The following is a 26,946-nucleotide window of genomic DNA, read 5'->3' on the forward strand; positions in this document are numbered from 1 at the left end:
CTGAAACTTCTCTGTATATTAATTGCTTGCCATTTGGCCAAAAGCTCAAGGTAGGTGTTTCCATAACTGGGCATACATCTAACCCTGAGACCTCTAGGAATAACCTGATGATGTAGGCAGGCTTCCATATGGAAACGTTGCCATTATAATCTCTTTAGCTTAAAGGCCGCACTTTCTCCAGGAAGAAGAGAGGCTTATTAATAATTTCAGCCAACGAGGTTATGGAAAGAGAAGTTTAGAACTAAACAAGACTAGAATTAATGACATACGAAAAAGAAAAGGCAAACCTTTTTATTCCTCTAAGGTCAGAGAAAGCGAAAGTACACCATCCCTAGCTATACCTAAAAGAACATCTAACTTAGGGGTCAATTTGACTTACACTATGGACCATGATAACGTATGCCAGGTGATCAGAAAGTTCTGGCCAATTCTAACTTCGGATAAAAAGTTAAAAGAAATTGTTGGAGATAACCCAAGTTTCCTTTTCAAAAATAAAAAGAATCCCAAAAGTATTTTATGCTCAAATGCTGGGATATGTAACAACTACGTACATAATAATTCATCAGGAACAAAGAAATGTGGCTTCTGCAAAGTCTGCAATGTAATCAATTGTAGCAACACATTTAAGCATCCGGTTACTAAACAGACATTTGTTTTTCATGGATTAGCTAATTGCCTAACCAGCAATATTGTTTACAAAGCTACCTGCACCTCCTGCACAGCATTTTATGTTGGAAAAACTAATATGAAGCTAAAGGAAAGAATTATCAAACATCAATCTGATATACGTAACAGAAAGGAAACAAATTATCTTTTCCTTCATTTACATGAGCATGAGGGACATAGCTTTGTTTTCATGGTCATTTCAAAGATACATTTTACTTCCAGAGGAGACCTGACCAATCTGACTGAGAGAGAGGAAGCCAAATGGATAATGCGGCTGAGGACAGATAATGCCCCTGGCCTTAATGGCTGTGTTCCCTTAAAACCTTTTTTTAAAAATAGATGAGCAATGACCTATGCTCACTTATGACCTGTTTTCATTGCCAGAAACCTTAGGTATACTGACTTAGGCTCTGATGTCCCAAAGAAACTGTTGAAATGAAATAAAAAGAAGTGCCCTAAATGACCATCTTTATTTTTATTTTTCACCTTTTTCTCTCAAATCCCGGCTTTTATGCAGAGCTTGTTCTTTTAACTAGAACCTACTGAAAAGATTTTACTAATATTCCTTCTGAAAATATGTCTGAGTCTGTCATAGAAACGTCAAACTGTCATGTTGTTTTCAACAAAGAGTTTTAAATAAAGAGTTTTAACTTCAAGCTGTGGAGGTGTGTACCAATGGACTAACTTGATTGGTTAACATTCAGCATTCACTGAGGTGTTTCATTGGATGATACCAACTTTTAAACACTGAACCCAGCTTACCTACTTGGATCTGAAGAAGGCTTGAAAAAGCTGAAAGCGCTTGTCCATTGTTTACATCAGAAGGGTTTTTCACTTTTATGTTCGTTTTTTTCAGTTTTTATGACATCCACATGTTTTAAAGCTGCGGAATTACAACGCCACTTGACTTTTATAACAGCAAAGCTCTATATTTCATATATTGTGGATTCAACATGGTAAAAGCCTGTTATTGAAGCTGTTGTTTTGAAGCTGTCTTTTCACCATTTTGGTTGTTTACCAAGTTTTGAATACTCAGATGAAATACTAATACCTGTGGTGCAAAGCTCTTCCAATATTTACATTATTCTTTAATCCTCTGATTTCATGTTGTCCTTTTCATTCTTCCTCACTAATGGGTTCAGATCTGATCTTCGGATCCCACTCGGCTGCATATACTAGATTTCAGATCCAGCTCTTGACCCCCTCCCTTTACCCATAATGCTCTACTCTATCCCCATTGTCTCAAATCTCATTTGCCACCATCGTGGTTAGACACAGGTTCCGCTCCCAAGCATAGCAAGCAGACTTTTCTTCTAACAGTTACCAATTATTGATATAACTTCTTAAAACTTGTTAGTTTTTTTCTTCTGTATCCACTCTCTTAGTGGTCACTGGCATTAGGATTTTCGAGTACCTTTTTCTTGACTCTCACCTTGCTCTTTGAGTGGTCCTCTTACCATTGTTGGTACCTTTTCCTTACCTTTTATGTATTTTCTTTGAATACCATAGCTGTTATATTTTCTCCCTTTCTGCCCTTTTCTTAGGTTGTTTTTTGGGGCAAAATGCCATGTTTTTGTTGGTATATTACCAAAAAAAAATGTTGGTATCATTATTCCTGTTGTGAATTTGTTTCTTCCTTTAACTCTGTGGTATTCTCCATTTGGTCATGTCAGAGAAACCACTGGATTTAAAAAATGCACTTCTTGTGGGCATAAGATCCCAAACTCAGATGCACACAAGAAGTACTTCTATTGTCTAGGACTGGATCATCTCAACACAGCCTGTTTCATTTGTGCTACTTTTAATCCTAGAGCGTTATCAGACAGGCTCATTCTTAAAGGAGTTACTTCCTGCTTCTTCTGTGACTTAACCTCCTCTGAAACATTCAAATCTGTTTCTTTGGATGTCAGGAAGAGATCTTCTCTGAAATCCTCAGGGCTTCCTCGGAGCAACTGGAGAAAATCAGAAAAATTTTGGATCCAACTTCCTCTGATCCAAAATCTCTTGGGCCTTTCTCAGATCCAAAGCCTTTATCAGATCCAAAGGATCAGCTCCTATTGTTTTATCTCCATTACCGTCTACTTCTTCTTTGGATTCTAAGTCCTTGGATCCAAGAATCAGTTCATTCCATAGAAGCCACACACCAGAGTATGCAGTAAAACTTGCCTCCCCTTCTCTGCCCACTCAGTTATTTCAGACCCGAAGAAACACTCTAGACCCACTTCCACAGCATTTTCTAGGTCTTTCAGTAGTCTGACAGAGGCAGATGTGGATAGGATGATGTGTAAATTCATCAAAGCTCAGATCCAGATGGGCGTTTTTCAAGCTCTGTCCCTACTAGATCAGTGAGTGCACCTATAAAGTCCATTGTTTCTCTCCCTCCAATCTGACCTGTGGTTTCAGAGTCCCAGGATCAAAGATCTCTGAGAGTTTCAGCTTTGGGTTTGTGATGATCTCCCTTACTGGCTCTGCTCCGATACCTTCAGATTGGAGTGGGTCCCGGAGCCAAGATGTCGGTGCTAGATCCTAGGGGTTAGGTTTGGCTCCAGTTTTGTTTGATCCATCCTTTCCTCTTGGAGTTTCGGTCCTGGACAGCTTGGATCCGAATTCCCCCTTGAGGCTCAGATCCAGCGGTGGCCCTGACCTACCTGCTTCTGAAGCTTTGGCTCGGTGGAAGGAGGAAAGGGTTCCCCTGGTCCCTTGGCATTCAATGTGGTAGAAAGGCCTTTCCCTCTTCATAGACAACCATCGCCTCATGTCTCATATCCTATCCCCTACCTCTCATTGACTCTGAGCTCTGAATCCATCAGACCTACTCCACAGGGACAGCCAGTTTCAGTTAACCTCTGGACAGTTCCACTAGAAGAACTCCCTCTCTCTTCTCATATCTCCCCTGAACATACCACAGAGGAGGTTTCTCAGTAGAGAACATGTAAGAGGAGACACATAGACTCCACATTGGAGTGTCTCACAGAAGACACTGATTTTGATGAGGGAGAAGGATCCCACAGATCACCACCTGATGACATTTCCTTTGGAGATGTTCTAGAAATTCTTAAGCAGAAAGGTGGCTTGTCATCCCAAACTCCTTCTTCTGAGGAATCAGTGTTTCTGTAGACTTTTTATCCTGGACCATCTATGTCTTGGGTGACCCTGTCCCTGGTCGATGAACTTATTGACCTGGTTTCCAACTGGACATGGAAGGAGCTGGACACTGTCAAGCCCATACCCAAATGCCCAGACAAATTTTTAACTCTCCCTTCGGACTGCCCTCACTGGAGCAAAGGAGTCTCAATTGATTCTACAGTGCTGGTGGCAGCCACTAAGAAAGATTTAGCAGAGCAAAGCTCTTCTGTCCATCTACTGAACATTGAGTCCAAAGCGTTGGACAGATTTGGAAAGCAAGTGCTTGCCTCAACCACCTTCACTCTGAGGTCACTCAACAATTTAGCACATTTTACTAAGCTGCAGAGAGATCTGACTAAAGAACTATCAAATTCTCTCTCTGAGTCCATGTCTACTGAGGACTTCAAATGGATGTCCTCTCAGCTGGCCACCCTTTTTTCTATTTCAAATGCCTCACTAAGGCTAATCTCTCATACAGCTAAAGATACCTCATGAGCTGCTGGTTCAGGTATCATCATAAGGAGAAATGTGTAGATGCAGCTATGCGATTTTGCAGAACCCTTTAAGATGTCTTTTATTAATGCCCCTTTTGATGGCAGTTCCTTGTTTGGGCCATATGTTAAAGATACACTTATCAGCAGTGAAAAGGATGGAGAAACCCTGTCTGCTGTAGGAATCAAGTTTTCTACCCCCAAAGGACCTTCTCCTGAAACCAGAGAGGTGGTAAGAAGATATGTTCCATACTTCTCAAGGGCCCTTTCCAGGATTCTTGGAGAGACACTTCCTCCCAAGGCAGAGGAGGACACTTTAAATGCAGACATTGCCCCTTGAGGCAAAGGATGCCTGAAGAACCAGGACTTTAGGGATTCCTTTTCAGACAGGCACTGTCAGTCCTCTTGAGGTGCTGCCCATCTGTCTATGCTGGAGGCAGTCAGTGGTCATTTCTCTTTGCACCTAAACACCTGGATAATTATCACAAAATATTTATGGGTGCTAAGAATAATATCCCTAGGTTACTATATATCCTTTTCCCTTCTTCCTCCGTGTCACAGGAAGAAACTTCCTGATGTTCCACCTAGTCAGAGGAAGGAAGCAGCACAAGAAATACAAAATCTGCTAGAAAAGAGTCTTCCAGAATGTTCCACCTGACCAGACGGTGTTCAGAACCTACTCACACTTCATTTTAGTGCCAAAGAAAACAGGAGACCTCAGACCAATTTTGGATCTAAGTGGTTTGAATCAGTTTGTGAAGAAGGTAAACTTCTGAATGGTCAAGATTCAGTCCATCCTGCCCTTTCTACACAAGGACAACTGGATGTGCTCCATAGACCTTCAGGGCATGTACTACCACAGACAATTCTGGAGGTATCTTCACTTTTGGTAGGAGCCAATCATTACCAATTCAGGGCTCTACCCTTTGGACTCACCACAGCCCCCTGGGGGTAGTAGCAGTTCACTTGAGACTCAAGCGATTCCAGGTGTTTCCATATCTATACGATTGGCTCCTCACTGCCCCCTGCAGGCATCATCTCCAACAAGCCAGGGACTATATGCTCCCGATTTGCAACACCTAGGGTATTTCAATCAATCTTGCCAAATCTCAGCTTGCTCTAGTTCAGAGCCTGGAATTCATTGGAACACTTCCAAATACTACAACTCAGGTGGCATCTTTACCTCTCCACCGCATTGCTTCTTTAAGACATCAAGTACAAGATATTCTCTCTCATCCTTCTGCCCCAGTAAAGTTAGTGCTACAAGCACTGGGGCTGATATCAACTGCCATAGTATGGCTTCCCTTTGCTTGCTTCTTTATGCCAATTCTCCAATGGTCCTTAGCTGTAGAGTGGTCCCTTCTGCATCAGCCCCTGTCCTTTCATATAAAACTCACCCCAATCTGTATACGCCACATTAATTGGTGGATTCAGTCTGGTGATCTCTTTCTGGACGGACCCCATGTTCTTTTGAGTCCAGTTGCCACAGTGACCATGGATGCCTCCCAACTGGGGTGGGGGGGCATTTCATGGGAAAGACAGTCCAAGGCATGTGCTCCCCTCAAGAGAAAAACTTACATATCAATGTTCTGGACATGAGAGCAGCCCTTTTAGTGTTGCAAGCTTTGGAAGACTCTCTCCCTCTGTGGGCTATTGCAGTTCAGGTGGACATTAGTAGTCTGTTACATCAACAAGCAAGGAGGAACCCAATCTTATCCCTTGTGCAGAGAGGCCATGAGCGATCTCTTCAGACCACTTTCTAATTGTGATGCACATTCTGAGGAAAACCAGCATGCTGGCAGACAAACTGAGCAGATCTGTTCTGACGCTTCATGAGTGGTCTCTCAACCAGTCAGTAGCAAATATGATCTTCAGGCATTGGGGTCAACTTTGCTGTGACCTATCTGCCTCCACCTCAACAACAAGTGCAGCAAGTACTTCACTCTGATCCCCCCTCAGGGGGAGTCACCAAGACATGCTCTGCTTCACACTTGACCTTCCGGTCTCCTTTATGCCTACCCTCATCTTCCCCTAATTCCAAAGTTTTTACAGAAAGAAAGCAGGTTGAAGAGCTCTGTAATCCTCATTGCCCCTTTCTGGCCCCAACAAGTTTGGTTCCCCTTCCTATGGTCTCATCTTTGTTATCCTCCACGGAAGTCTGGTCAGGATCTCCTATCTCACCCATCGGGGATTCAACATCCCAGCCTTCTAGCTCTCAGGTTAACTGCATGGTTTCTCCTCTTCCAGTAATACTCAGACAGTCCAGACTTTCTTTCCCTGTTCATGACATTATTTTGGCATCACAAAAAACTTCCACCAAGAAAGTGTATGGGATCAAATGGAAAAGGTTTCTCTGTAGGGCTGTAACCAAAACATCGATCCCCTTTCGGCCCCCACTTCTGCAGTTCTCCTTCTTCTCACAATCCTCTTTAATCAAGGAGCCAGTTTGTCTACAATTATACTTTAGTTGGCAGCAATCTCTAATTTCCATTCAGGAAATAAATCTTTTTCCCTGGATTTCTCTAGATTATGTAAAGCTTTTATGAAGGGCATTTTTCTCCTCAAACCTCCAGTAAAGGATCCCTCATGACCTTGGGACCTTAAGGTGGTTCTTCAGGGTTTAACTGAGAAACCCTTTGAAACATCAGACACGTGTGAAATTGCCAAGGCCTCCCTGAGATCATGCAACTCATTCCTTGGCTACTTCATTAGCCTTTTGGTCAAGGACTTCTGTTGAAGAAATTTGTGCAGCAACCACATGGTCCGAATCTCATACCTTTATTTCACACTACAAATTGGACATCATATCCAGAAATAGAGCCTCCTATGTTTCGGCAGTGCTCTGGAATATACGTTCATGATGGTAACCTAAGGTTTATGTAGCTGGGGAATCTGTACCATTAGTGAGGAAGAATGAAAAGGACAACAGATTTATAAGTTATGTACTCACCATAACTAGGCGTCTGTGTTGTCCATTTTCATTCTTCCTCACCTTCCCTCCCATCCGTCCCCCATCTTTCATTTTTTGCTTCTGGATTAACCTATTTGATTGTGTTTGGAACCTACTGTTTCAGGTTTGAGCCCTGTCATTTCTGTCTATTCTATTTTTCTATTGAAAAACTGGAAGATGAGGCAGCAAACACGATCTGAGGAAGTGGAGATGGAGTAGAGCATTATGGGTAGAGGGAGGAGCTTGAGAGATGGATCCAAAATCTAGTATATGACGCCAAGCTGGATCTGAGGATCGGATCCTAACCCATTAGTGAGGGAGAATGAAAATGGACAACACAGATGCCGGAGTATGGTGAGTACATAACTTATAATTCCTCCTCCATATGTGTTATCTTGTTTAAACTGACCAAAGTTTCAACTGGATAACACAAGCTTCAGGTTCTTAAGACATAAAAAAAAGTGTAAAAAGTGTTGTGTGTAGAGAAGCAATCGCCTATGTATTCCTTTACTCATTTATACTAATATCGCTAATATCACAATTGTATGGCTGTAGAAAACACTTGAAAAGACCCCATACAATAATTTGCTGCAAGCATGCAACTATAAACTACAGTGGCGGTGATCTGTAATAGGAAAAATGACTAAGTTGTTTAACTTCAGAGGCCTAAGCATGACAATCCTAAACATCTTCCACTTTACACTATAGAGAGTGTAAGCAAATGAAAAACAAATACAGCCTTTCACATAAATTCTTGTCATTGTAATTTATGGGTTTGTCAAGAATTTCATATCTGTCTATCTACACACACACACACACACACACACACACACACACATACACACACACACACACACACACACATCACACATATGGGCATGCGCAGGCACACACACACACACACACACACACACACACACACACACACACACACACACACACACACTCACACACACGCCACACATGCCACATGCACACACGCAGGCACACACACACACACACACACACACACACACACACACACACACACACACACACACACACACACACACACACACACACACACACACACACACGTATATATATATTTATTCCCCGATATTTAACTCTTTCTTACCTTCCCATCCTCTTTTCTCCTGTTTCACCCCTACACATTATGTTCTGTTCCCTAGAGGTTTTCTTCCTAAATACCTTCCATATTTATCAGCTTCTGTGAGGATGGCCTCATAAATATGACAAATTCTTCCTTGTACTTTATACTTATTAGCAAAAAGGCTGAAGTAGGTCCAGCCATCTGTCTATAGTTTCTTTCATCCAACTTTTTTTTCTTACCCTTCTCACCAAGACCCAGATCACTATTAGAAATTAACCTAGTAATATGGGAAATTCCTTCTTCATCCACCCCTCAATCATAACTTGTGGAATGCCCTTCTGACTGCATAATAGAGGTTCAGGGAATACAACTGTGATACTCAGAATGGCTGTGCAAGTTCTAACACCTTTGACATTTAAACAAGAATGAACAAAAAGATAAATTCTGAAATGTATTGTTATATCTCTAAAAAAACTTTCAGTAGGATTTGACCCCTTCATCCCCTGATGGAGGACGTTGAGCCCCCCCCCCCAAAACTTCTACTCCTTCCTTACTTATACTATTTTCAAGACTACTGTAACTCGGAGTAAGGGTACTGTTCAAAGATTCCCCAGTTTTGGACTTAATGTATCTTCTCCCAATTTGCACTTTAGCTTCTAATATTGTGAGTATCACATTCACAGCTGTCAATGGGAACCCATTCAACAAGTCAAACAGAAAACTGCAGTGTTATCTAAGGACAGCGAATGCAGAAACTTATTATAATTACATGAAGTCCCCCCTGTACCCCAAACATTGGAGCCAATGCCCACCCATTCCCCTGATATCTATACAGAAGATATACATAAACCCTGAAACTGCTTTTTCATTGGACTAACAGGAATTATTTGAGATACCACAGTCTTGGACTCTGTATATATAAACCACAATCACATTTTCTCCCACAATGTTTGGCACACTACAGTTCTGCTCTTCGTGCATATGATTTTTGGCTTCAAAACAAACTTTCTGCAACTGACATACTAATGGGGTCTTTCCAAGGCTTTACTAAAAAGGCAAATAACACAGCTTTCCCTGAGCATGTGTACCTCAGCTTCCCAGAGTTCCATGCCTCTGTTTTGACTGATGCCTACATCACTTGGTGATATTATAACTGTCTGTATATATTCTCCTTTCTCTTCATTTGTCATATGCCAGAACATGTCTGCTGTTGCTTGTTTAATGAAATAACCTGTCCTTTATAATATTTTACAAATAGGGTTCCTATGCTTTGAATGTTGAACTTAGCTGTGTGGTTTACTGAGGTCACAGTTAACTAGTGCCCTTATTAATTAACGTTGTTTGTATGGGTGAGTTGTATGAAGTGATGCCCGTCCTTCCTTGTACTGTTTTCCAGAGTGAGCGAGCAAGGGGTACAGTAACTTAGAGAGCCCACCTTGTCACCAAATTCATGTCATCAAGAAAGTAGTAAGCAAAAGAAATTAATTCTGAAAAAAGAAAGTCTACTACTATGGTATTCTATTTATGAACTCTAACACGTCATCTATTGCAGCTTAAACAAATGACAACAGACTACTGCTGTGGTATGAACCAAGGGAGGAGTTCTATTTGTGTCTCAGTCTTATCAAATGTGAGTTAGGTTTGAATTAGATAAATAAAACCTGCATTGTGAGCGGAACATGTAAAATGAAACATAATGCGACTACTGACCATCCACACTACAGATGTCCGTCTGGCTGACAATTCCGGTGTCATTTTCTTTATCAGCAGGCCACTGGTAAATGAACAGACTTGTATGTGAGGATCCAGCATCAAACACCATCCCATACTGCAAATGATCCAGAAGAGATATGTTAAATCTCAAAGGAGAAAATGGTTTCTGGGTAATCACAACAAAAGTTCCATGTCTTCATTGCTCTGCTTAAGAAATACATTGTGAAATTATGTCATCTGCTGTGTTACACAATTTTATTGTACTGGGCAGAGCAAATGCAACTTCCCAGATCTAAGATATATGTCAGCTAACAGATTAATTTATCGATAAAACAGTTATATGAATTATGAAACCTCAAAGAAGAACCCTTTTTAAGCAATAGAAGAACAGCAGGTATGTATTAATGCATTAAATCAGTATGCTGAAATGGCAGAAATAATATTATTCAGAAGTTTATTATGGCTTAATAGAACATAATGCACAGAATTCTGTTTCCTGAACATTTCTGTTCAAAGCAAACAAAATCACATAAAACATGTGTTTACAGCAGACAGAGGTGCCTAAACTCCATTAACTGCATAGTCTAGGTTTGATAACTTTGCACCTCAGGATAGAGTCATACTATCACTTTGGTGAAGGGATTCCATCATTTAATTTCACCAAGGCAAAACAGCATGCCCAACACACTAGTCATAGGTGACTTGATAGTGAGGTACACTGATGTCCCACTCACTAGGTTGAATAAGGAGAAAGTAACAGTCAGCTGTCTGTCAGGTGCCAGGATCCGACACATAACTCATGCACTCAGGTTGCTCAACAACAGGTACAAATATGACTCTGTCATTGTACATGTGGGTGTGAATGACCTGAGAAATACCTCCCTGGACTACATGAAAAGAGACATGGCGGAGCTCTCAGATTATGTAGCCCAGGTGGGTATGACCCTAGCCCTGAGAAGCATCCTACCATCACCCAGAATGATACCACAGTACAAGCAGAAAATAATCATGATTGATTTCAACAACTGGCTAAGTTTCTGGTGTCATTCTAAGGGGATTCAGTATCTGTCTGTCTGGGATGACATAGGTTCATAGGTTCATAGGTAGGTACTAGGCTATTGGCCCTAGGGCCTATATAAGCCTATCCAAAAAGGTACCCTGGCTTTTGCCATACAAGAAAATTATTTACCTGATTGACAGACCTCGATGCTTTGCCAGAGATGGCCTGCATCTGTCACCCCTGGGCTTCCAGATACTGGCCAGGGCTCTTGCCACCCCTATAGTGCCTTTTTTAGGTGGTGTTCCAAAGACCAAATTACCACCTTAACAGCTGTAAACAAATGCAATCTGAGGGTCATGTTGCTCAATGCTAAAAGTTTAAATCTCAAAATGCACTCACTCAAGGCACTCCTTAAAATGGAGAACATCGACATTTGTGCTGTAACAGAGACCTGGTTCAAGGCAGCAGAAAGCACTCCTGCACTACCAGGCTATAACTCATTCCATACCTTTTGGCCCTAGAACTTAGACTGAAGCTCCAAAGGTGGTGGTGTCTCCATATTCATAAAGGATGCGCACACCTCCAGACTGGTAGCCCAACATAATGCATCAGAGATACCTCAGGTGCAGCTAACATTGGGTAAGACAGTGATTCAGGTTGTAGCCTACTATCGGTCCCCAACCATGTCCCAAGACTCGCACTCCACATTCCTAAACACCCTGGAGAATATTAGGGTCCAACCTAACACTCTCTTTCTAGATGACTTCAACTACCCCTCCATTAAATTGGTAAACTACTCATGTACCAATACACTTGCCCAGCGTTTCCAGGAGTTCATTAATTCCAATGCCCTGGACCAGCTCATTCTTACCCTCACTATAGGTAGCAACATCCTTGACCTGGTCATTGCTAACATGGGCGACTGTTGCTCTACACCAAGAGTCAGCTTCTCTCTGGTTAAATCCGACCACAAACTAATCACCTTGGAAATCCATATCCCTCCCAGCCCCCCCAGCAAAGGTAGCCACCATGAAAAACTTCTCCAAAGCTAACTTTGCGATCCTAAAAACAGAGGTGGCTAACTTCACGGCATCCATGCAAATGGACAATAGTTGCATGACTGCAGAATCATACATGAATGCACTGTATGAACACGTACACAAATGCATGGATCTTGCCATACCCAATAGAACCAAGACACTCTGCTCCAAAAAAAGGAGGCCAACCTGGTGGTCCTCTGCCATAAACAAACTCTACAACAGAAGGAGGAAACTGATGCAGAATAAGGTGAAGTGTCAAGACTGGAAAAACTCCCTTATCTGCCTCAACAAAAAGTTGAGATCCCTCATCAAATCCTCTAAAGCTAGGTATGAAAACAGAATTGCAGCAGATGGTAAAGACAACTACAAGGCCTTCTACAGTTATGTAAAGAATCCCCACGGCAATACCCAGATTTGCTCTGAGCTACTGCACAATGGTACCTCTTATACCGAGCCAACAGATATTGCCAGTATACTGATTCAATGCCAACTTTACCCCCCCCCCCAAGGACCAATCACAATACCAGTAGATTGCCAGGCACCCAGTATTACTGCTGCACAGGTCAAAACAGCACTGTCCAAGGCCAAGAATAAAGCTTCTATGGGACCTGATGATATCCCTGGTTGTGTTTTACATGAACTACAGAGTGAACTGGCACCTGACAAGTGTGCTCTGTTCAATCACAGCCTCACCTCAGGCTTTGTCTCTGTTTAATGGTGCTCTGCTACAGTTATCCCTCTCCACAAAGGAGGAGCGATTACAGACCCTGGGAACTATTGCCTCATTAGCCTGATGAGTCTGATATGCAAAGCTATGGAACGCATCATCATGGACCTAATAAACAAGGATATAGGGAATCTCCAAACACTGGATTGCACGCAGTTTGGTTTTGTGAAGGGTAGATCATGCCTGCTCAACTTGGTCGACTTCTTTGAGTCAGTCACCAGAGCTGTGGATGAAGGTAAGGAAGTTCATACAGCCTTCCTTGATCTGGCCAAGGCTTTTGATACCATTCCCCACTCAGGAATCATAGAAAAACTCACTAAGCTTGGCATCAACCCCTATATCACCAGGTGGGTTGCAAACTGGCTCACAGACAGAACCCACAGTGTGAAAGTAGCTGACTCCAAGTCAGACTGCTGATTATTCAAGAGTGGAGTCCCACAGGGTTCGGTCCAGGGTCCTCTCCTGTTTGGTATCTACTTCTCTGAAGTCCAGGCCAACACGAAGAGACTCTGGCTGACAAAGTTCGCAGATGATTGCAAGTTGGGAGCTATTATTAATTCCCTAAGTGATGTTGCCATCCTACAGAATGGCCTCACTGTGACCAATGACTGGTGTCAGAACCATGGGTTTAAGCTCAATGCCAAAAAATGTGTCATCATCCCCTTTGGGAAAAACCTGGTTCCCATGAATTACCACCTTGATGGTAATCCACTGAATACAGAAGACGTTATAAGAGATCTGGGAACACAGGTTGACAGCTACCTCTCTTTTGATCACCACATTGCCACTGTGGTCAGAAAGTCCTTATATGTGGCACATCACATTACTAAGGGTTTTGCATCCAGGAAGAAAGAGGTCATCGACTCCCTCTACTCTTCCCTCATTAGGCCAGTCATCGAATGCAATGCCCCATTTGGCATGTAGCTCACTAGACACCTGCAACAACTGGAGAGGCCACAAAAGTACCTCACAAAGAGGATCCTAGGCCTTAAACATTTGTCCTATATGGACAGACTCAAAAAAACTACAATTATTCTCTGTCTCATATCACTTACTTAGAGGTGATCTCTGCTTGACTTACAAAGCCATGTCTGACCCAGCTCTGTTAGAAATGCTACATCTAAAGAAATCCCAATCCCTCCGCACCACATGCTCCAGAGACCTCAACCTCATTACCACAATTAACAGAACATGCTGGAGGGACAGGTTCACCTTGGTGAACCTCTTCAAGAGAATTCTTGATGAGTGGATGGGAAACAGAAAATTCACCCCGGGGATAACTACAGTGGCTCTACTCGACAGACGTACTGGAAACTAAGGTCAGGAGGCAATATGCCAGGGTAATTCTATGGCTAGGCTTGTAAAAGCCCCAGGGCCATTAGCCTAGTATACACCTATGAACCTGTGAACCTATATGCAGCTCAGGAACAGGTTCAAAGTATTGTTAGTTTCAATACCATATGGCTTCTGGTTTTCTTTTTCTTTTTTTTTCTTCCTGCAGCTGACCATTAACTACCACCATCTTCTCTGCCTTAACCTCACCCAGGCTCAACTTGACCCCAGTTAGGGGCCAGTGAGAAGATTGAGGACTCCAGTGCAACATAATAGTGCTTGTTGTCCTAGCTCCTACCCCTGGTGGCGGCCTTGCCAGGTCTGTGATTGCTCCTCTTGAGAAGTGCATGCGCAGCCTCCTGGCTAAGCATCTCACAACTTATGCACCACAGAGCTGGCCAGGCTCATATGCTGTATATAGTAGAGAGCCTAGGGTGCCTCCCTTCCCCAGGACGGGCATGCTGATGTCATCTATTTATTCCCATCCTTCCCATATTGTCACTCCTGCGCCAGTGCTGCTAAATGATTCCAAGTTGTCTGGTCATCTGCAGCAGGGTACAAGCTTTATCCCTCTGCTCCATGGAATGTTCATGGCTCCTCTATTTCATGTACAATACACAGCTTAGGTAGAGATTGCAGGAGGAATTGAGCTGTTAGCTGTATGTCTGCCAGCTTTACAGTGCAGAGAAAATATCAAATGTAAAGAAAGAAACAGCTTACTGTATTTATTAAAATAGCTGACATTCATACACAGCTGACATTCATGCACACAGTAGCACTATTAGAATGTACAAGGATTTAAGCTTTGGTAAAATGCAAAACCTCTTAACTCCTGACACAGTAGTGCTTTTGTCCATACAGAACAGCAATTTAAATGCATAAAGAACAGAGGCCAAAAAGAGAGCAGCAAACACGTTAATCCTTTCGCATAACTTGTTAAACTTGTGTCATCTGGGTGTCTGTGTTTGCTGATGTAACTATGAACTTTTACAAAAAATAATAACCTTTTAAAGCTGTTTCTTTTCCAGAATGGAATATTGAAAGTGTGCCATTATATAATTCTCAGAAATTTGTAATAAATGCCTAGGAATGGGGTTTAACCAGGATTTGTTTTCTTTTCTTAAAGCTGTATACCATTTTCCAGATTGTCGACTCTAGACAAGTGGGGAGTTAGATGAAGAATGTAAAGGTTAAGGGGTACAAACAGACTACCATAAAAGTCAGAGGAAACAGTTATCTGTTTCAACCCAATCACAGGCTTTGTTTCAACCAAATCACAGGCTTTCCTGAAAAGGTCTGAGTATTGTGTCTGTCATTGGGTACTTCTTGAAGAAATGCATTCTATTTAACTGGATCAAATGTCTTTGAACCAAATCTCACCACATATACGATCTGTTATAGCCTGTTGCTGAAAAACAAATTAATAGAAGACGTGCAAAACAGCAGTTCAAGGAAAGTTCAAGGAAACTAATGTACCTGCTGTAGCCAGACTGTTGGCATAAAGGGGTAAAGCCCTGAGTACAAATGAGATGACCCAGTTAGAGGCCTAGGCATCTGAGTGTGCTGGTAGGGAGGAATGAGATGCCCATTCTGAAGGAGGGACTGTGCCAAACATCATTCATATGGAGCTGTGGCAGAGCCAGTGCTTGTAGAGATGTCATTGGGTTGGGGTTGGGAGGGCAGGATAGATATGACCACCAAGTGGAAAACACACACACACACACACACACACACACACACACACACACACACACACACACACACACACACACACACACACACACTACTCCTGATTGCCCGTCCAGTCTGATGATGTTAGCACACATGGGTTAACACTTAGGAAGAAAATCCAACTGGGCTACAGTATGATGACTCTCCTGGGCACAAGGGGATTCTGAGCCAATATGGCCAAGAGGCCTTCTCATCCTGGTGGAACCCCCCCCCCCCCCAGTGACAGGTTACACCTGGAATCCCACAGAGAAATGTCAGCAGGAAGAAGGGGAAATCTGAACTCAATGGTAAAGTGGCACTAACTAACTAACTAACTAACTAACTAACAAGAATGGCAGAATAACCTCTTCCATGATGCAGCTCTTTTGCCACATTTCTGACACTCTTGTTACAATGTAACAAGTGAATAGTGGTGATTCCCCTTTTTTTAATACACACTTCATTGATGATGCCCGTAATGGACTGTAATAACATTTAAGAGTCGACACTGGTCATAATGAATGACAATTTGAAGCTGTATGATAGCTGAGAATACACTTTTCTCTTTTAAACCTTCTAACAAGCAGCCAAAAGAAAATATAAAAGGCTACAATGAGCAGAATTTTGATTAAGTTTTAAATTATTAAACAAAGAAATTACTAAATAAATTGCAGGTATAGGAAATCAACTGTCTTCTAATATTAAGGCTAAAGGTAATGAATAAATTACAAGTGCTGAAGTCAACTGTACCAGGTTTTCTTTTGTTTCATGGTATTTATTTTACCTGGTAAGTGGTGTGTATTTGTGTGCGTGTGCGCGCGTGTGTGTGTGTGTGTGTGTGTGTGTGTGTGTGTGTGTGTGTGTGTGTGTGTGTGTGTGTAGCTTGTTCCTTTTGGTGAATATTGGTTAATCTATAAATATTAATGTTGGGTTATTATCAGTGAATGCAGTCATGCAAGCCTTAGAGGACAGAGGATATACTCCTAGTACCAAGCTTGTAATGTCTAAAGTGGATCAGACTTCTGCCCTCGTTCTGTCTTACAGTTGACAATGCTTGACTACAACCCACTCAAACAAATAATAAAGAATATTGTTTTAATTTTTAATTTTATACTTTGTTGATGGGGTTATTCCCACTTGCCAACAGCCAGTTTTCCAAGGGATTCAAAGTGGTACCCTTAATGTTTAGGGGAAATTTGGGCAGGACATGAAGGAACTTCCTCTATTCAGCAGGTGGTGCTGTTGTGTTTCCTGCTAGAGGAATGTCTGAGAACATAGTGGTGAAGGCTAGAGGGACTGCTTAATTTTACAGACCTTTACCTGTGAATACCGAGAAAAGTATGGCTGTTTTTGCTTTACAAACTGAAATAATGATTGCGGATATTGTAGTTCAGTCTGTTCACAGTAATGAGGTATAAAGTGGAAGCCTTAGTGATTTGGAGTTGTTGGAAACACTGAATACTGCAGATGTTCGTGATAAGAGTGACAAAGGAAAATCTTGACCTAAAAGCTACTTCTTTTGGCAATCAAGACGTGTTTAATTTGCAGACTGACAGTGCTGTTGTTTCCTCCCTCACAACTGGTCCTCCTATTTGTTCTGCTTTTTTTACTTTTCAGTTTTTTACTGGTGATATAACATTCGGGTATTATAGTGCTTTCAAGAGGCTGCATTTTTAGGGCAACACTGAGGCATTAGTGGATTGCCAAAGTCCGCATGCTGTGGTGTTGCACTTCTCCAAAAAAACAGGTATTGTGACTCCTAGAGCTTTTGTTTAGGATTTTGTAATTAAACTCTTTTTTTTTTTTTGCTCAGCTAATATTAAGTCTCTTATTCACCTTAGAAACAAATGTTATTTTGCATGTGTCATTTATGTTGGCTGGATTTGTAGAATACTGTTCTTAATATGCTTGAATCCAAACAAATTGTATTGCCTTGGAGTGGCTACATGGTTTTGAGCATTACTGTAATAGGAAGAGTTAGTTGTCGGCATCTTTTTGCACAAGCATCTTACATAGAAAAAAATGTGCTTCTTCTTAAATTAACAATGTTCAAAGGTGTTTGACATTCTTCCAGTAAGAGACTTGAGATTGTAGAGTGAGAGATTGGAAGCTTGGGTTGAATTAAAAGTGCATTTTGGTAAATTGTTTATTTCAATTTTGTAGTGATCATGCATGGTTTTAGGGGAATATTCTGTGCATCCCCAAAGTTTTTTTTCCCATGGAGGACAATCATTTTGAAAAATGAAAATGATTGCAATGTGGAGGGTGGGGGCATATGTAAGGCAACCGTGTGCCTCTTTATTGACATTATAAAAGTGCATCATATTTTTAATTTCTTTCTCATTATTTTTGTATCAGCACAGACAAAACCTCTTGCTTAAGTGAAAGCAACAGATGAGTGCTTAACAGCAGAGGTACAGGGTTCAGCCTCTCCCTCCCCCATCCATAGCCATAGTGTCTTTATGTCTCCTCCCATGTATTACCAGAGGGTTATTAGGGTCTTATCAAGTGCTGTCTTGGATTACACTTGAACAGAGCAAGTTTCTTCTGTTACTTTCTGATGCAGAAGGTCATGTTGAGGGTGGTGGTCTCATCGAAGCTTCCTTGAGTAAATTAAGTAATCCAAGAAATGGAAGGGGACTTCATAACCTGCCAAATAACCTTAAAAGTGAGGATTATCCATATAAGTATTTATTATTTGAATGATAACAGCATACACTTTTATTTAAGCATGTGGTTAAAAAGTAAAGTGGGCCCTTCTTTCATATGTGTTTTGCTGTGTCTTTTGTATGTCCGTCTTCAGGAAGATATTCAACTGAATGAGCATTGTCACCTCACAGCAAGAGGTTCTCTGGTTCGATTCTCAGCTAGAGTGCCTTCACTGTGGAGTCTGCATGTCCTCCCCATGGTTGAGTGATGTTTAAAGACATGCAGGTAGGTGCGTGCATGAATGAGTGTGCCTTCTTTGAAGGTTGAGTATCGGGCTGGCACCTCGGCACTGTAAAAATCCACTACCAATCATTAGCAGACCAGAGTTCCACTGTGGTGGCCCCTGACCGGGAAAAGCTGAAATACATTAGTTTTAGATGTCACTACTTTGAGGGGTGTCCCATTTCTGGATCTATGGGATAAGTGTTCTGGGATTGTTATGGACTTCCCATCTGGCACTGGACACTCCTTGACAAAACTGTTATTCAGCCTGAGAGATGTACAATGTTAGATTTTTCCTGTTCACAGCAAGTATTTTCTTTTATGCCTCCCACCACTAACACTATGGACAGAAAAATATTTTTAGACAAGTTATGCTTATTTTTGTTGGTTGATGTGAAGATTATTTGGGTGGGAGATTCAACAAGAATTTCAGATGTTATACTAGGGGAACTTTTTGTGATTTAAAGGCACGGTGAAAAAAAAATGTATGGGCTGGCACAGTTTCAGTTGGGTGAATCCACCCTTTCACTTTTTCTCTGTTTTCTAGTAGGTTTGAGATTTACCTTTTCTTTGTATTCTGCTTAACTGGTTGAATTTTCTTCTATGCTGCAGTCCAAATTTTCTGTTCATGTCGTTATTCAAAGTTCATTTAGTTTTCAGACCATCTTATTTATTTTTGGTATTCTTCTTCTGAATGATAGTGTAGTGATGTATTCTTTGTCTGAAGGGGAGTGTAGTGATGTGGTCTCTTATGGGAGTGTAGTGTTGTGGTCTCTTATGGGAGTGTAGTGTTGTGGTCTCTTATGGGAGTGTAGTGTTGTGGTCTCTTATGGGAGTGTAGTGTTGTGGTCTCTTATGGGGGTGTAGTGTGTTGTGGTCTCTTTTGGCGGTGTAGTGTGTTGTGGTCTCTTTTGGCGGTGTAGTGTGTTGTGGTCTCTTTTGGCAGTGCAGTGTGTTGTGGTCTCTTGGCGGTGTAGTGTGCTGTGGTCTCTTGGCGGTGTAGTGTGTTGTGGTCTCTTTTGGCGGTGTAGTGTGTTGTGGTCTCTTTTTGCAGTGTAGTGTGTTGTGGTCTCTTTTTGCAGTGTAGTGTGTTGTGGTCTCTTTTTGCAGTGTAGTGTGTTGTGGTCTCTTTTGGCGGTGTAGTGTGTTGTGGTCTCTTTTGGCGGTGTAGTGTGTTGTGGTCTCTTATGAGAGCATAGTGATGTGTTCTTTATGGGAGCATAGTAGGCCTTGTTTCTTAAAGAGCCTGCAGCTTAGCGGGAGGCCATATTGATTTCCATATTTGTTATACCAGTGGGACTAGATAATGATTTGTTTCGAAGGTGGACGTTTTGTATTATTGACTCTTCTTAACAGTAATAGAAAATGCGATTATGCTGTGTTATTGATATTTTTAACAAAATTTACATTTCAGAATGCCTGTTGTGGCACAAATTGCTGAAACGTTCTCACTAGCTTAACTTGATGAAAACAATTTTTTTTTATGGAAGCAGTATTTTGTGGATAGGGGTACATGCAACACTTTTAGGCAAGGTCCATAAGTAGGAATAGCTGGTCACGCATGGTCTATGTCATGCATATGTGTCTGTTGTTACTACTCAAGAAAGTATCGTATATACTGTTCACTGTTTTATGGTTTCAGCTTATGTAGCTGCAACAACTGGTGAGGACCCTACTGTTTTTACTTGGATGTCGTCTTTGCCTCTGAGATTTGTAGAGCTATGGAAAAGGATTTCAAATGTCCTGAGATAGACTTGGCTTTACAGAAAGCTAGTGCTCTCAGTTCCTGTGGTTTAGTTGGCATAGGTTGTGACTCCTATAAATCTTTAGATCAGGGCATGAGACAGTTGCTGCTGTCTGTGTTTTAATAAGTGCTATCACACTGGGTTATCTGACACGGACATTTTGAATACTGTCATCAAAAAACACATAGAAAGACAAGAACAAATAGAAAAACATCTTATTATATTGCATGGGATAATTTACAAAATTTGTTAAAAAAAATTTTAATTTCAATAGCATGGTATTTTAGTTTAATTAATTGATCTGATTGTAGTGGATATCTTTGTAAATACTTTAGTTGTTTTGTTGAATATTATAATAATACCTATTTTTAATTACTTGTATAAAATTGTTATGATATTTCTCTTATATGTTAAAACAATAAACCTGTTTTGAAAAAAAAAACACATAGAAAAAGGGATACAAGTTACAGGCCTGTACCTTTGTGTCTGGTTACTTACAAGCTTATAGCAAAAATAATGCAACCTCACTACCTGCATCTTCTTGGTAGGTCACGATGCTTATGGGATACCATGCTGTCCTGTCTGCTGTTATTTTATTGTACTGTGAAAACTAGCTGATATAATTATGGATACAAATGCCTCTTGGGTACTCTTAGACTGTGATGTTGCATAGGCTTTTGACTCATTCTGTGAACACTTTTTATGCCTTACAGGTTTGGGACTTGTTTACATAATTTTTTGTGTACTGCTTATGAAAACAGTAGACTGTGTCCCCCCTTATTAACTGGCATGTTGGCCATGGTGTACTGATCCAGCAGGGTATAAAAGCAGGGCTGTTCACTCAGTGGTTTTGTTTTTATTTGGCTTCAGTGGTGTTGTATGGTTTGTTCATCAGAGTTTGAAAGAAGGAAGTTGGATACTTTTTAGTGGTATTTCCATCCCTTGCTGAGCTTTCTAATTGAAATCATACAGGCTCATAGGAGGTTACTAGGTTAATGGCCCCAGGGCATTTACAAGCCTAGCCATGTAAAAAACCTGAGTACCCTTATTAACCATAGTTAGATGGTCATTGTAAGCAGAGTAATTCTGTGATCAGCACTGGCTGCCCCTACCATAAGGGACATAGGTGCCACCCCTGGGATGAATTTACAGTCACCCATCCAGCTGTCAAGGTTGCGCTTGAATAGAGTCATTGAGGAGCTCTGCTTCACGTGGACTGCAAGTTCATTCCAGAGGAGGGGCAATCACTGGGAGATGTATCTATCTTGCTAGATCAAAAACATGTTTTGTTGATGCAAGGAGTCATCCATTTTTTCTGATTTTCAAGGAGTTTCTTTGTCTCTAAACAAGGGTCAATGCAAGGACTTTGGGCATGGCGGCATCATTGAAGGGATTATGTTTACTAAAGCAGGGCATTCAGTGGAACGATAAGCTGCAGCAAGCTTTGCCACTAGTTATTTCTTGGAAGTCTGATTACTTTTCAGAAAGAACATTTCTTAAACACTGCTCTTCTTTTTTTCCCCCATAACCACTCTTTTTATTATATCAGCATCAGTGCAATCCTTATGCATGGTGCACCAAAGTGAGATGATTCGGCTTCGTGTCTGTTTATTTCATTTGTTTCCCTAATACTTGAGGCTCCAGTCGATACTGCACTAAAATATGAACAAAATCTTCCTCGTGACTACTTTTTATGTAACTTACTGAATTTCTAGAGATTGCCCTCCTTCTTTTTCTTCCACTTCTTTTTACCTTCTGATTGTTCATAAATCTGTACTCCCCATTCATTAGGCTATATATACATATTTTATACATTTGTCTGCATTTATTTTCCTGTCCTAGACATACTGTTTCTTCCTTACTACTTTCTGCATCCTCCTTATAAAATGAATTATTCCTTTCTCAACTTCCCCTTCTATTGTTCAGAAGGTTTCTGGATTATATTCTCTTTTTAATTCTAGTGTTTCTCCATCACTGGTGCTCCCACTTTCTACTCTGTGTGCCATTTCAAAGTAACTTGACTGCTTGGCTTCCCACTTTCTGACTTTATTTCCATCCATCCTTTTCTTTCTTTACTTCATTTATTATTTCCAGTATTTCTTTCCATTTAAACTTACTAGCCATTCTCCACTTTTGGATAATTTATTATTTATTGGCATTTGTTGACTGGGAAAGTCCACTGGGCCCAATGACCCATTTTCAGTGGAGGTCTGGGGAGAAAAGCTCCATACAATCACAGAAATGTTTACATCAGCTTAACTTTGAAAGTCAAGAAAGTTTTTATGTAATATAAATTGAAGTAGATATATAAGACAAATAAATATTATAGAGGTATACAATACAAGAAAATAAACCCATTGTGTTAAATTTTTAGTAATTCTAATACTGTTTAATCATTTCTGTTTATTCAGCCACAGAAATAAAGAAAGCAAGAGAGATTGGACACGAAGGCAGACGGTGTAAACTGTAACTGTATTAAGTTAGGAAAAGTATTTGTAGTGTACAGTGGCCAAAACATTTTTAAGGTGGTTTAATCATATGACTACAAGAACAGACAAGGTTATTGAGATAGTGTTCTTTTAATGCAAATTTAAATGTTTTTAAAGAGTCTAGTTGATTAATAGAGAGAGGAAACGCATTCCAAAGTTTGGCAATGGCATGGGAATAGAGACATTGTCCAGCTCTTTTGTTGGGTTTAGTTATGGTTGAGTTGTTTGTTAGAGGATCTAAGATGCCGAGTAAGGGTGTGTGTTTGTATTATAGATTTGAAGGGATGGGCAGTAGTTTGGATTATTTAGTAGTTTGTGGGTGACAGTAAGTTGGGAGTAATGTAGGTAATGAGGGACCTCAAACTAATTTAGAGATTTAATGGCCAGGCAATGATGTATGCGATTTGGCATGTTGCAGACAAATTTAGCTGTTTTATAGTAGCGCGACTGCAGTTTGTTCAGGAGAGATGTGTGTAGGTTAGTGAAAATGGGGCAACCATAGAGGAGGGAGGGTAGAATTAGACTCTTCGCTAGATTCAACTTGGTAGACTTGTCCAAATAGAGTTTATGCCTATAGAGTTTGCCAAGCTTAAAATGGATCTTTTTGATTTGGCTGAGTATATGATTCTCAAAGGATAGTTCGTCATCAGTTGTGATACCAAGTAGTTTGGCTGTTTTTACATTTTCAATTTCTGTATTGTTTTGAGAGAATATTTTAAAGTCTAGAGTTAGAAGGTTGGTTGTGAAGAGTAAAAGTTTTGTTTTTGGGGATTAAGTAGCAGTTGAGCTTCATTAAGCCAGGATTCGATGGAAGTAAATGCATTTTGTGTTAACTTTAGGAGATGTGAGGTGTTGTTAGAGGATATAATTATAGCTGAATCATCTGCATATTGATTGAGTGTACTTTGCAGGGATGCTTTATGGAAATTATTAATAAATATGTTAAAAAGCAAGGGCCCAAGAACAGACCCTTGAGGGAATGCCTGTGTTGTTGAGCAGGTAATCAGATTGCTTACTTTGCCATCTAACAGATTGTTTTCTGTTGTGTGGATAATTATGGAACCAGGTTAGAGTGTGTAGGGAGCAGTTTATGGTCTCAAGTTGTAAAAGTAGTTTTGAGTGGGACACTGTATCAAAAGCGTTTGATGGGTCTAGTAGGATCACTGATGTTAGAAGGCCTGCATCAACAGCTTTGTATACGGTGTTGGTAAATGACAGTAAGGCTGCTGTGCTTTATGCTGGCTGAGAACCATCTTGTGTGGGTGCAAGTAGGTTATTGTTTGTGAGATGTTTCAGTAATTGAGAATGAATACACTTTTCTAGAATTTTAGATAGAGGTGAAAGTATGGAGATGGGCCAGTAGTTAGATAGATCACCACCTTTCTGAAGGGGAGTAATGACTGAGTTTTTCCATAGTTGTGAGCTATTTGATTCAGAGATGGATACGTTAATGAGAATGCTAATTGGAAGAGCTACAGAATCTGCTACAAGTTTTAAGTATTCAGCTGAGAGGCCGTCGGAAGCGGGGAGTATGGTTTTAGTTTTGAGAACAGTTTACGGGCTAGGGAGCTGGGTACTAGTTGTAATGCATATAGAGGAGTGGATGGGTTTTTGTTAGAATTGCAATTGATGTAGGGGGGTGGTTAGAGAGTGTATTGTTGTTTACGTTGCCAATTATGCTTTTGTTAGTTTGTAGAGAGAAATCATTAACAAGTTTTTGGATAGTATCAATAAAATGAGAATTGAAGGCTTGGGCAATTTCTTGAGGGTCTTTGTCAGGAGATGAGGAGGGTTTATGTTGAGTCCCAGGATTTAGGAAAGGGGAAATAGAGTTCCATTACAATTTGGGGTTATTTTGTTTGGTAGTGACCTTTGTGGAGAAACAACTTTTTTATCGTTGATGACTTGCTTTTTGGCATTGTTACGGAGTTGTTTATATCTGAGTTCAAGTTGTGGGGTTCTATTTCTATTCCATTCCTTCCAGGCTGTATCCCTGGAGGTAAGTAACTGTTTAGTTTGTTTAGTTAGCCATGGGGCATGGTTAGGCTTTCCTCTTTTAGTATGTGTGGGGGCGAGACTGTTTAGAATATCTAAAATGACTTTATTGAAGTAGTTGACTGTGTCATCCAGTGGGAGAAATTTGTAAGGGGACCAGTTGTGGGTTTTTAGAGACTCTAAGAATAGTTATTCATTGAAATGGGTAAGATTCCGAGTTGTTCTTACACAATGCAGTTTGTTTATTTGAAGTTGGGTTCTATGGGTATAGGCAGGAAGATGGTCACTAAAGGTATTGGGTAGGGTCCCTGCCCTGATGAATTTTTGAGGGTGTGAGATGAGTATCTAGTCTAGAGCTGATTCTGTTTGTTTTTATTATCTTACAAGTGGGGTTAGAGATGAGCTGAATAAACCTATGCAAGTTAATACTATTTACTGGGGAGTCAGAGATGAGAGTTTGCCAGTTTATATTTGTGTTGCCAAGAATGATGGTTTCATTTGATATATTGAGGGTGGTCCAGGATAGAAGATCTTCCAGAGTAGGTATGTTTTGACCTAGGGGAATATAGAGTACAGCAATACATAATTGTTTTTTTTGCTGATGTGAATGTTAACTAACAATAATTCCATATTTCCAAATGTTGGTATAGGTTTATCATATGGTGTAACAGCTGAAGTTTCACGGTAGATTAATGCGACACCTCCACCTTTTTTATCTAGCCGATCAGTTCTATGTATATTCTATCCTGGAGGGATTATTTCAGTGTTAGCAATGTATAGTTTTAGCCAGGTCTCTGTGACTACTACAATATTTGGGGAGTAGTGAGAGAGCCAGGCATGGAATTAGGTGGTTTTGTTACAGATACTATGTACGTTAATTGTAGTGAAGCAGAGGTTCTTGGCACTAGAAGAAAAGTTTTGTCAGAATGGTTGATTGGTCCAGGGTAGGGGTGAATGTCACCACATAGAGAGAGGGCCTGGTAGAGGCATGTAATTATGGAGGGATGTTGACTAATGAAAAGAGGCCTATGGTGGGGGTTGTAAACAGGGGTGTAGCTAGGATTTTCAAATTTGTACTCTCAGCTCTCAAACTGCTACCCCCCTCCCCAGCCAAGCTACGGCCATTCTCGTAATTCACGGTTCGCTCTTTTAGTGTCGATGAAGAGGCGTTCGCTGTAATGCCTCTTCAGTAATATAATATAAATTCACTCAAACTCAGTTCCTTGAATTGAAAATGAACCTGAAAGTCAGTTCTTTGAAAAATGCAGCATGGTAGTTGGGGTAGAGGATTCATGCTTTTGTTTTCTGTAACTAAGGTACAGGCTTTGAGCTTGAGTAAATTACTAACCACCTGCTACCCCTAACTAGGGTGTTTCATTCACACACACACCCCTACCTACCTCTTAGTGCAAGAAATATGGACAAAGCCTAAAATAAACAGGGACAGATATTAAAAATGCTCTCGTGAACTTGGAAAGTTGCTAGAATAACAGGATTTGTGCTAGTATGAGAAAGTTGCTAGAATAACAGGATTTGTGCTAGTATGAATTTTTATAAAGGACATGAAGTCTAAAACTCAAATGTCTGTCATTATTTAGCAACTTCAGCCTTCAATAATTTTCTAGAAAATCTCAAAATTTATGAGGAACAGACAAAAAATATGGGGCAAAAATCTGGACATTCTGCAAAATTTGGACAGTTGAGAGGTATGCTACCTACCACACACACACACACACACACGCGCACACACACACACACCTCTCAACCTCTTAGAGCAACAAACTCATAAATAAAACTGAGGCAAAGGCCCAAAAAATAAGGACATTTTTTTAAATATTGCTCTTACAAACTTAGAAAGATAATAGAATAGTAGTAGGTCTTGCATTAGTATGAATTTTCTGAAGGGTATGAAATCTGAAACTCAAATGTCTGCCATTA

General features: G+C 40.7%; 1 protein-coding gene across 3 annotated transcripts in view; it reads right to left on the reverse strand.

Annotated features, from left to right (window-relative positions):
• The window catches only part of ENTPD8 (ectonucleoside triphosphate diphosphohydrolase 8), a 364,702-nt gene that overhangs the window by 67,475 nt on the left and 270,281 nt on the right, over window positions 1-26,946 (reverse strand). For all 3 annotated transcript variants that reach the window (XM_044058523.1, XM_044058522.1, XM_044058524.1), the window contains one exon: window positions 10,037-10,154. In XM_044058523.1, the coding sequence (XP_043914458.1) occupies window positions 10,037-10,154 (118 nt within the window). The remainder of the gene's footprint in view (window positions 1-10,036; window positions 10,155-26,946) is intronic.

This window comes from Protopterus annectens, chromosome 16.part0, assembly GCF_019279795.1.
Source record: "Protopterus annectens isolate FY-2018-M chromosome 16.part0, PAN1.0, whole genome shotgun sequence".
Classification (NCBI taxonomy): domain Eukaryota; kingdom Metazoa; phylum Chordata; order Ceratodontiformes; family Protopteridae; genus Protopterus; species Protopterus annectens.